The sequence below is a fragment of the Panthera tigris genome, chromosome D3 (assembly GCF_018350195.1).
Source record: "Panthera tigris isolate Pti1 chromosome D3, P.tigris_Pti1_mat1.1, whole genome shotgun sequence".
In the NCBI taxonomy this organism is placed as follows: Eukaryota; Metazoa; Chordata; class Mammalia; order Carnivora; family Felidae; genus Panthera; species Panthera tigris.
The window spans coordinates 46,462,002-46,474,104 of record NC_056671.1 but is presented as its reverse complement, the minus strand read 5'-3'; the positions used below and the strand labels follow the sequence as shown (position 1 = coordinate 46,474,104).

The window sequence follows — 12,103 nt, the reverse complement described above, 5'->3', positions numbered from 1 at the left end:
TGAGCTGAAGTCGGACGCTTAACCAACTGAGCCACACAGGTGCCCCACAGAGATGTCATTTCAATCCAGCTGCATTTTACCTCATTTATTCAATTCATTTCTTTAGAGCTGTACTTCTCCAACCAGCACATCAGAATTTAAATATCTGATTCTGCACCCTCCTTAGGAGGATAACCTCTTACTCTAATCGTGAAGACATTTTGCATCTTCTTTTTCAGAACTGGTTTCAGAAATAGGTTTACGTGCCACACAAGAGAAGCAGGCAGTCTTTGATAACCAGCTTTTTCTAAACAAAGAAATCAGTCTCATTGATCAATGGACTCATCTATTCAAAAAGTAGGAGTCTCAGCTTAGAAAACAGTTTCAAAATAAGAGTTCTCAAAATGCGTGAATAACAACCTCATTAGAATGTTTATCAACTTTCATTAGTTTAGTTATTACAACTTAGTTTGATCACTAAACAGTCACATGATATAAAGTGTGTAATCAAAGAGTATGCATGTAAAACCAAATACATGTATATATTACATACGAAGTAGATGGTTAAAACTGAAGGGAAGAAATCTGTATTATTTACAGGGAAAAAAAGAGGATCAGAGAGAAATAAAAATAAGTGATTAAAATGTAGGCTTGTCCCTGATAACTTTTTAAACAACCAAAAAAAAAAAAATACTCATTAATCACTTGTATACTTAATGGACTTATCAGTACCATACCTGGTTTATCTGGGTAAAAACTCATGGAAGTACAAAAATTCAAAACTATATAAATTCACATTTTAAAATTGAGATTCCTATACAACATCTGGGACCATGTCCCTAATAGCTGCTTGCAGTATGGAGAATCGGGGAAATATAGGTAAATATATAGGTATTGTGTAGGACCTGTCGCCCCTCTAGCTACATGCCACCCACTTTGCCAATCATGGGTTGGCTTTTACCGACACCAAAACGTTTTTTTTTTCCTCTTAAAAAGAAAAAAAAGTAAGAAATTTGATAACCCTACTTCCCAGGCTTAAGCCTCAGTAAGAATAAAACCCATCACACGCTAGTTATATACCGTTTATCCCATGCTAAGTACCACAGGAACCCAGTTATGACTCCCAGCAACATGACAAGTCACACGGGAGAGGTCAACAGGAACTGGACAGGTAATGAGAACACAAGAGGGTGGAAAGGTAGGAGGTGGGAGTATACAGACATACAGTGGGGAGAAGCCAAGGCAGTAAAGAGACAAAATTCTCTCTGCAGAGACTCGTGCTTTAGCAGCAGTACCTTTAGCACAGGGTATGCTCCATCCTGGGGTGCAAATGCACCTCACATAACCACCTCACTTGACCACCTGCTAGGTCAAGTTGGGCCCTAACAACAGGAAATAACAAAACCACCATGGCAAGGGTTATCAAGTGACAGGATGGGGTGGCTTTGTCAAAAAACATCCTCCCAGACAGATTCCAAATTGTCCCAGAGGATGTAAAAAGTTGTTCATGAAATTAAACAGAAAGTGGGCAAGGGCACAGGATTTGAAAAGAATGCGTACAGAAAATAAACTAACCAGCACATACTGAGCTAGTCACCCTGTAGGACAGCAAGCTGACACAAAAGCAGCTGTTCCAATTATGTAGACTGACTCACTGAAGAAACTGAGTGTCATATGCTGCATCTGTGAGGTTAAAGCTCGCACACCATGTTCTCTGAGTGTTTGTTGACAAAAAGATCTCAGGGGTCCTATCCCTAACCTAAATGCTTACTAAAAATTAAAAAAAACAAAAACAAACAAACAAACAAAACCCAACATGTTCTTTGCAAGCACATTTGTCAGCGGCCCGTGTTTCCATAAACCGGTTTGAGGCCTTAGAGGCCTTACAAAAGCCTCTGACAGGAGCTGTAGCAGCCCCTCTGGACAGTCCCACATCTGCAAACAAAGGAGTCCGTGCCCCCAACCCTACCCCAACCAGCTTCCTCATGGTCACTTGGGTAGGTAAATGAAATGCTTGTGTCTGGGCACTGGGAGAATACCATTAATAGTCCAAGTTACCTCGGAATCCCCCAAATCCTTCCTTCTGGGCCCTTGGGAAGGGCCAAACAGAAAAACCGGCACATCCCCTTGGCCCTGACGCTACAGCTCACTAATCAGAGGCAGAAACATATCTTTTAGTCTTTTTTCTGAAAACCAAGGATCAGTCCGGTAAGCAAGCTGCCTCACGGTGAAGTAGTCCTAATATCCACCACCCACACCAGATGACAATTCTCCACCCCCCCCACCCCCGAAAGAGCCTGAATGCCTGCTAAGAACCATAATGCCAACAGTGTACCTCCCCATACTGTATTCAGAAGGGTCCTCTGACGACACTATGGCCTCCTCATTGCTATAATCATCCCAACAGTAGTGAATAACCACTTGCTTCTAGCATCCACTCAGTCCCTAATAGGAACGAATTGTGGCACAAACTAAAACCATGCCAAATTAAGTATTGGCGGGGGGGGGGGGGGGGGGGGGGGGGGAGTTACCAGTTTAGCTAAAAGTTAGGCATTTTTGTTTGAAAATAAAAAATTAAAATGGCAAGCTTAAGATACAAACCCTTGTTTTACATTTCTATTTGACACCTTTAAGACCCAATTTAGAGCATTCATTTAACGTGGGGAGTAAAGAGAGAATTCTAATAAATGCCCAATGCTAAGGTGCCTTATGCTGTGTTGCACATAATTATAAATTCAGGCTCTCGTTCCAGGCAGCAAATCTGTTCAACACTGAACCTAGTATCAACATGTTCAGTTATTCAAAATGAGTAATGCCTGCCCTTTAAGAATTGGACATTTAAGGAAGCACTGACCTTGTAACGCAACTCTCATTTCAGAAATGGTCACTGCGGTGAGAAGGCTTGGTCGATTTAAAATTTCCTTATATAGGTTATTTCCTCTTGCACAAACCCAAGGGAGCACAGAAACTTTAATAAACTGAACATCCTTCCCTACACGTAAGACCATAACACTGAGCTTAAAAGAACACTAACCAAAAGAGCAGACTGCATAAGAAACTGATCACAACTATGTTGCTAAGACAGCAAGAAAAAGGAGAAACATAACTGAACGCTTATGAGCCTGAATGCAAAGAAAAACAGTTGCAAGATAATGAGAAAAAAACAATTCAGACACAGGTTTAAATAATTCAGATCCTGCTCCTGCTGTGCTTTCTGTATGTACTAGGTTCCAATTATAAATTATCAGTACTATCTCTAAAATAAAACTTCCATATGTAAAGATGAGGAGTCCTCAGATTTAAGGAGGCACCTCACGAGGGAAAGGAAACAATATACACTCAGTTGCCAACAAAAAATATCAGTAAACAAATCATCCCTGCACTCACAAACGCTCACAAAAGCCTTCTTCGTGAGCAAAAATCTTCAAAAGCACTCACAGCGGGTTTGCAGGAGGCTGACGACTAGAATTAACTGTGTTGCTGCCGGGCACCCGGTTAACTGGAAGATGGAGGTTGTTAGAATCTCTATTAGCTGTTGGTGCACCTGGCATAACAGCCACCTTCTTTCATATGATTTTTTTCTTATACTTTTCTTTTTCTTCAAATCTTCATGTCCCCAGGCAAGCAGATTGGGGAGGGGGGAAGGGGGAGAGGTGCAGAGGCACCTGGGTGGCTCAGTTGGTTAAGCATCTGACTCTTGGTTTTGGCTCAGGTTATGATCTCATGGTTAGTGAGTTTAAGCCCCACAGCAGGCTCCGTGCTGACAGCTAGGGATTCTCTCTCTGCCCCACTCCCCACTCATGCGCTCGCTCGCTCTCAAAAATAAATAAACTTAAAAAAAAAAAAAAAGAGGTGACTTTGTGTCTTTGTCATAGGGTTACTCAGGATTAAATGGGTATCCTGTATGAAGCGCCTGGCACAGGGCTTGGCCAAATGAAGCCCATGAAAAAGTAATAAAAGCTACTACCGTTTCAAAGCTGATGGTGTCCTTGACATTTCAGGCAATAACGTGTATAAATCAATTGTTAACCAAGATGAAAATTTAGAAACAGATTATTAGTAACTCCAGAAAAGGAAAAAAAATAATCGTATATTGTGTTCTTCAACTGAGACGTTTGCTAATGTTCCTATGCCTCTGGCTTAGAGTACACCAATCTCGTCACCCCTGCCTCTCCCACCTCCTGAAACAGAAGGTTACTGACTAACATCCTGGGTTCCTGGAAGAGGCTTTTGTAGCAACGATGCAACTGAAAAGCACAAGAACAAAACGTTCCTTCGCCCAATGGCATTTGCCTCCTTTTGATGCTAGCACGGAGTGAGAATTACAGATTTGATCCACAGAAGGCTTTATTTAAAAATATGAGGAAGGCACAGTACCTCTAATCGTTGTATACGTCCCTTGAAAAACATGAAGAGGGAAGAATTTGGATAAGCAGCTTCTTTTTTGAGAAGAATTTCCTTCGCTTCATCCAGGCCTGCTTTGTTATCACTGCCATCCAAGGCAAAAAATGGGCGGACCACAGTATGATACCAGAGCAGAGCTAATCTAAAGGAAGAGGGAGAGAAAGATTGAGCAAGGCTTTTCTTACAGCGTTTCTACTTTGTCAAAACTCAGTACGTGCTCTTCTAATACACACTCCTTCCAAAAGTCTTTGAATAAGTAAATCAGAGTATTTTCCCCCATTTTAATCTTACCAATATTTGGAAAACTGAAACTTTGGCGCAGCTTATACATCATATGCCCATCAGGTGAGAGAAGAATAATAGGATAAAAGCATTTAGCTCTGCTGAGGCTTCCAGATGGCTCTCTGAAGGTATGGACTGAGATAAAGCTCTGATTTCTACACTTCACTCATCAGCACACAAATTAGAAAGACGAACTGGTTACCATGAATTTACTGTCCCCTCATAATAAAGGCATTACTTTTTTGCAAAAGAAAAATGTAGTTTTCTCCTGTGTTCACAAAGTTAGAGTGTAAGCCTCAGAATCCAAATTTAAATATGGGAACCACAGACACAAATTTTACTAAAATGTATTAAAATAAGTGAGAGAACCAGAAAAAGGGCTCTTTCTCTGGCCTTTGAGAAGGCTCAATTTGAAGAATAAATAATCATTTAAAATTCCCTTATTTCATACTCCTCCTTTCAAGAAAAATAACAGTTAAATAAACTAGGTAAATAAAACAGATTCGTTAGGATCTTTAGTGAACAGACAAAAATGTTTCACTAACACATCAAATATTTTTATGTAAGTGTGTGCTTCTAGCATGTTTATAAAATCAGTTCTCTTCTGGAGATCAGACGAATTTACATTACTAATTCATTTCTTCCCAGAAAATATTAAGATATAAATAGACAAATTATCACAAGTTACAAAACTATTACATCAAATTAATAAAATACCACAGTTTATGTAATTTAATGACTTTGGGGAGGAACAAATATATTTTTGAAATGAAAATTTAATGATATTTTTAATAGCTACCAACTGATTAAGACTGAATATCCAAATTCCTCAATATTGATAGTAGAAACAGAGCTCGGTCTCTGTGATATTAACATTTTTTGAAAAATGTCAAAGGGCATCTAGTGTAAAATTACTCAAATTGCAAATGGTGAATATTTACCAGACTGAAAAAAAAAAAAAAAAACAACACATTGTTTTTTAACTGATGGAGGAATGGGTGAATCCTCGTTCTGGATAGTTTTATCAGCTTCTCTCCACACTCTCCTGTTTCAGTAACTGTCATTTCAGTTTCAACTAACAGGACTCAGATTAACAGGACTCGATTTAGTTGACTAGCACAAAATATCCAAGCCACATGAGAGAGACCAGTGGACCAACCAGAATCATCAAAGAAAATGACCCAATAGCAGGATTCTCTAGGTAATAATAAAAATTTCAGAATCACAGGAAAGTTATCAAATTCGTATTCCTTAAAAATTCAAAAATCAGGGTCATGAATCTCAGTGACTCTGGTCAAGGTCACAGAAACTGCTTACAAAATCATCTGCGGTTGAAAAATGTGGTTGCTTTACTTGTTTAAAATACAGGATTCATGAGAGTCAAGAACAGTGTCCTCTCTCTAGAAAGTCAGCTTATAAACACCACCAAAGACACAGTTCTCGGCATTGCGTTAAAAGGCATAAGGCGTGGCATCGTGTCAACCAACCAATTTACCTGAAGTTTCCTTTAAAGGCTTTGATTGTCGTTTACTTACTTTCAACACTATATTATCTACCAAAGCATTGCAATACAGCTACTCACGTAGCTAAAGGGGCCTTCATGTCCTTACTTTCGCTTGCATACATCAGTGAAGAAAGCCCTTGCAGGCGGTCTCCAGGAAAACCCAGCAGGTTGATGATTTTGAGCAGGTTGGGGGGCACCATGGATATGCAAAGGTGAAAAAGGCCATATCCAAAGCTAACAGCACCTTTCAGTCTGTTTAGAGACTCCTCAGACACCCCTTCAGCCACAATGTGATTATCATTTGCAGCATCAGAAGTCAAGGGCTCTTCAGTTAGCTTCTTCTGATACAGCTCCTGGAGGGCATTGATGTCCAGATAGCATTTATTGTAAATCTTCCAGGCTTTCCTAAGGATCCACCCACCTTTTATATAGGCTATAGAGAAGGGGAGAAAAGCATTAAAAGAAGTAAATAAGCATTCAAAATAATTTTCCTTTATTAATAAAGGAGATTGAAGAAGGACCTGAAATTCAAGCAAAAATTTAAAAAACAATAAAAATGATCATCTCTCATTGCACCTTGTTCTCTTCACAGGGCTTCAATTCCTTATTTGTCTGATTTCCCTTACTACACTGGATGACCACTGAACAAGAACCATGTATTTTTTTTGTTCACCGTCCTATCAGGCCCCTCTCTCACACACGAGCTGGGACGTGGTATATTATGCACACTGAATGAAAGAATAAATGCATTAACGCCAGCATGCAAGCGTCACTTGAATCTGACTTTTGTTCTGTATGTTCTGTGAAACATGAATCTCCACATGTTTCTGAACTACCAAGCACTTTGCTGATAAACCTCTCTTATAACGCCTACGTTTGTCTACCCTGTGCTTCTTTCCTCCTAAAGAGCAAGTTTTAAGTTGAATTCACTGCTAAAAGTACACCAAGCATGGCAACTCGCCAAAACTAAAACAAGCAAACAAAAAGGATTAATTTATACTTATTGGGTGAACAAACGGCCAGTTCATTAACGTGTAAGTCATCAGTGTTCAATGCAGAAATGCAAAGAATCCCCCATTCATCTCTACCTAATGCCTGCTGTGTGGGCCTTAACCACTCACTCCTCACTAGGAGGGCATTATTTGGTCTAGGACTAAGACACTCCACCCACTGCCCAGCCTAGATCTAGACCAATCCAGTGAAGGAAGGTGGCAAAAAAGAAGCTACTTCATAGAGGAGGTGAAGAGATGTTATTTTTAAAGGCATTTTCATTATTTCTTGTTGGGCTCATTTTTAACATACTTCTCACAGTCGCTACCCAGTTCCATGCCCAGCTGACCCCTCTCAGACAAGCCCACAGGTCCTGCCTCACCCTCTCCTTCTGTGAACATTTACACCTTCTGATGAGGAAAGGAAGGAGCAGTCGACTTCTCGGTGCTTATCTGAGTGTATCTTCACCATATACACTTCTTCTGTAAGGAATTTTCTCCAGAAAAGAGTTTAATCACTCAGCACTGTTACCAATATGGCACTGATAATCTGACCCCAATGCACAAATGGAAGACAACATGAACTGCCCCAGGCTTTCAGGCCCTTTAGAATAGCAGAAAAAGAAGTTTGTCAACATTATTTTTAAATTACAAAAAATACAGAACATAAAAGCTGATTTACAAAGTCTAATCCCTGCATTGAAAGTGATCGAAGAACATATGGTACATACAGAAAAGAGTTACGAGAGCAGGCCTACTGCTATCCTTTGAGAGGCCTGTTTACAAGACTGACCTTTGGCTAGGGTCTATGAAATTGACTTGGGAGAGTTCCCAGCATTCCTAGAACTGGTAAGAGTGGCTCACTGTGCCTACCCTGCTTATACAAAGAGTATGTTTCATGCTGAACACCTGCTTTCCCCTGGGAGTCTGGAATTTGGCTATGTGCAAGGCAGATTGTATCTATACATGGTCAGCCCCCAACAAAAACTCTGGGTGCTGTGTCTCTAACAAGCTTCCCAGCTGATAACAAAACTCATTGCCCAGAGATTTAAGCATGCAACTCCACTGGGAGAAAATTTTGGTCACTTTAGCCCAATTTTTCCTGGATTCCATCCCATCCATCTTTTCCCTTTGCTCTTTTGCTTTGTATCCTTTGCTGTAACAAATCATAGCCATGAGCATGATCACATACTGAGTCCTGGCAAATCACTGCACCTGATGGTCTTAAGGACCCCCAATTCATGTAATCAAGCTGATATTTAATCAAACTAGTATTTTACTTAAATGTATCAAGTTTCTGATAAATGATGACCATATCTCCTAAGGGATCACAATTGAAAACACAACCATAGGACAAGTTCCAAGTTCTGGATTTGTTCATGTCTTGTAGACTAAGTCCACTGAAAAGAATATCGTTAAGATAGGATGAACAAGCAAAACAAAAGGTTTTTTTTTTTAAAAGAGAACGATTTTTATAACTTTATAAAAGTAATACATGTTTGAAACAACTTTCATTTTGTTCAAATGAACAAAAACATTTACTGAGCAAATATTACATTTCAGGCACAGTTCTAGGACAACCAAAGAGAAAGAAGATACAGATGGCACCTTTAAGAGGAGGCACACTGACGTTTCTGTGAATGGAAGTACTGTAGGAAAACAAAAGGTCTGAGAAAACCCTTAAACTTCTAGGGTAACACACCCACAAACAATATGACACTCAGTTATGATCCAAAATGCCAAAGGTTGAACAGAAAAATGGGAAAAGAAGGAAACATATATTCTTAAGAACATAAAAGTCAATTGGGATAGAATAAATATTGGCTGCTACAGATTTAAATTTTTTTTTTTAACGTTTATTTATTTTTCAGACAGAGAGAGACACAGCATGAACAGGGGAGGGGCAGAGAGAGAGGGTGACACAGAATCGGAAGCAGGCTCCAGGCTCTGAGCCATCAGCCCAGAGCCCGACGCGGGGCTCGAACCCGCGGACCGCGAGATCGTGACCTGAGCCGAAGTCGGAAGCTTAACTGACTCAGCCACCCAGGCGCCCCATTGGCTACAGATTTAAAATATGAAAAAAGAGGGGCACCTGAGGGGCTCAGTCAGTTGAGCATACGGCTTTGGCTCTCAGTTCATGATCTCACGGTTTGTGAGACTGAGCCCTATATCAGGCTCGCTGCTGTCAGCACAGAGCCTGCTTGGGATCCTCTAGTTCCCTCTCTCTGCCCCTTCTCTGCTTGTGCTCTCTCAAAATATAAACATTTTAAAAAATGAAAAAAAGAAAACTTGCAAAACCCTAAAAATATTAACTAGCTATTAAGTTCCCATTTCATGCCTAAGACTGTGCTTGGCAACGGAAGGATACAAAAGAACCATAAGCCATAATCTCAGCTCTCCAACTGTCCATTATAAAACTGAAAAATAAATGAAAAAAAATAAGTGTGTAACATTAAGACTATCTCTCTACATATATGTTTGTATATACACTCCACTGGGCTAAACATAGAAAAATGAAAACAAACAATGTTGAGTTGATGGGTGAATTATTCTTTTTTATTTCCTTTTTGTCACTAAAGTTTTCTATGCAGCAAATATATAAACGAGTTAGTGCGGAATAAGTATTGCGGGATTCCAGTAGAAAACTTTACTGCCTCCTACCTCTGGGCCTAACTGGAAATTTTATGGACCAAGTTTCATTCCATTTTATCCTGTATTTCCAGGCTGCTGGAGCTTCATTCAGGAAGCACAGCTTCCATCCAGGGAACGCCAGCATTCCAGGAAACAGCTACAGGAGTGTGAATATGACAGAGCAGGTAGACAGGCTGTTCAGAGGCAGAGTGAAACGGGGGACACAGGGAGGGTGTGCTCAGCTTGGCGGGGCGGGGTCCCCTGACATCCAGCTGAGGAATGGTCACCTGCACCAGGAGAAGCAGGCAATTTCTAAGATTGGGGTTGAGGGGACTACCACTGTAAGGAAACACATTGTAGCAATCCAGATCTCAAGTGAAGAATCATAGCAAAGGAGGGGTAGCAATGGAAACAAATGGCAAAACCCATCAATGCCAACTGCACAGACTCAGTTAAAAACTGACAAGGGTAAAAACCCTATTTTTATAAAAGAATAATGTAATTCCACAGGTCTTTAATCTCTTACCTAAGAGAGGAGTTTAGGTGCCAATGTTTAAAAGCACATGTTAAAATCTGTAGTAACAAGCTTTAAAGCTTCTAATTTGAGCCAAGTAAATAGAACCCAAAGTTTTTACTAAGTCAAAGGCCATAATTTGTGCAAAACACAGTTCATATGCACACAGAGAAAGATACGATTTTTGCTACTTTCTAAGCTCAATGTGGTAGGGAAACAGGTTCCCCAGGACTCTCACCCTACTTCCCTGTCCCAAATGCTGTGACCAAAACATCTGAGCATAGCCAGATGCCGTCAACCACAGAACAAAGGCTGAGTGAGGATCAGGCAGAGCCGGCCCTGTGTTCCATGCAGCTCCTGCAGGAAGCACCCTCAGTTGCCTTGATGGTGTAGCAAGGCAGCTCATGAGCGCACGTTTTCCCAGCAGGCAGAGAAACAGTATTCACGAGCCCCACACCCTACACAGCCTTCCATATGGCTCCTTGAAAGGTCAAATATAAATCATTCAGCCATCGCTATCTATGCTTTTGACGGAAGGCAAAGAGAGCAAGAAAACCACAGACCATTTGCCCTCCCCCTTGAAGGCCAGCCTCAATCAGCTGGGAGATGCAGGGGAGAAAGGAAACTCTGTTCCCATTAATGGAAAGCCTTAACTCTATCCAGGTGGTGTGTGGGGGGGGGGGGGTGCGAGAAATGGGAGTCCTTCCCAGGAAAGGGCTAGAGTCTTCTGGAGAGTGAAAATACCAAGTTATACTAATTGATGTTGGGATAAGTTTTAGATTTTTCACCAGGAGACTGTATCCGGTGGGATCTCCTACCATAGCATTCTGTTTGTTCACTTGCCCCAGATGAGGCTGGTCAACCCTATAATGAAAGGTCACTTCAGGCTGACCCTTTTTTGTGACCCACATAACACACTTTGGAAGAACAACGGTTTTGTTTTCACTTCTAAAGGACACACTTTTCCAATCTCAACTCTTCTTGGGACTCCATATCCTGCACCTCTTTCCTGAATGGCATCACCCCTCCTCCATCCCTTCCTTTAATTCACATTATTATACACCCACCATTTGCTAGGCAACAGTGCCACATCAGGTGCCAAGGACAGAGAGAAGAAAACAAACTTCCATTGATCTTCCAAGGAAGAGTTTCTGAGCTGTTCACACCCTGTTCACCCAATCTGTGACTAACTTACATGCCTAGCAAGTAAAGTATCATCCTGAATGAATTATAACTGATTCACTCCTCTTTCTCCCCTACTAAACCATCCAGCTCCCTCAGGGCAAGAGCTACTTCCTACTCATCTCTAGAGCCCCAGCACTTACCACCCCACAGTGTGGAATGCATAGTAGGTACTCATAGTTGGTAAGGGGGAGGGGGAAGACAGCAGGTAGACATAGTTGCTGCCCTCAAGGAGATTACAGTCAAATACGTGCACAGGCATGTAAATAAAAATCTGTACCGCCATATGATGAACACTCTGACTATGCACGGGATACATGTGGAACAACAAAGGGCAGATGATGGAGTCCGTGAGGAAGGAGAACATGAAGGAGGCTGACCTGGAACGTACCTGGATAGGCAAGAGAAAAAGAAAGGGGCTGCGAGCATCTGAACTGAGGGTGGTATACAGAAAGGCAAGAGGCAGCAAAAGGCATTGAGGGAAGCGCACGAAGCCCTGCTTAACGACACGTGGTGCTGGGAAGGCAAGGAGGCTGGGAAGGCAAGGAGGCTGGGAAGGCAAGGAGGCTGGGAAGGCAAGGAGGCTGGGAAGGCAAGGAGGCTGGGAAGGCAAGGAGG

General features: G+C 41.3%; 1 protein-coding gene across 1 annotated transcript in view; it reads right to left on the bottom strand.

Annotated features, from left to right (window-relative positions):
* The window catches only part of TTC39C (tetratricopeptide repeat domain 39C), a 106,756-nt gene that overhangs the window by 39,730 nt on the left and 54,923 nt on the right, over positions 1 to 12,103 (bottom strand). The window contains exons 5-6 of the mRNA XM_042963249.1: positions 6,248 to 6,602; positions 4,357 to 4,525 (exon numbers count right to left, since the gene is read on the bottom strand). Coding sequence (XP_042819183.1) covers positions 4,357 to 4,525; positions 6,248 to 6,602 — 524 coding nt within the window. The remainder of the gene's footprint in view (positions 1 to 4,356; positions 4,526 to 6,247; positions 6,603 to 12,103) is intronic.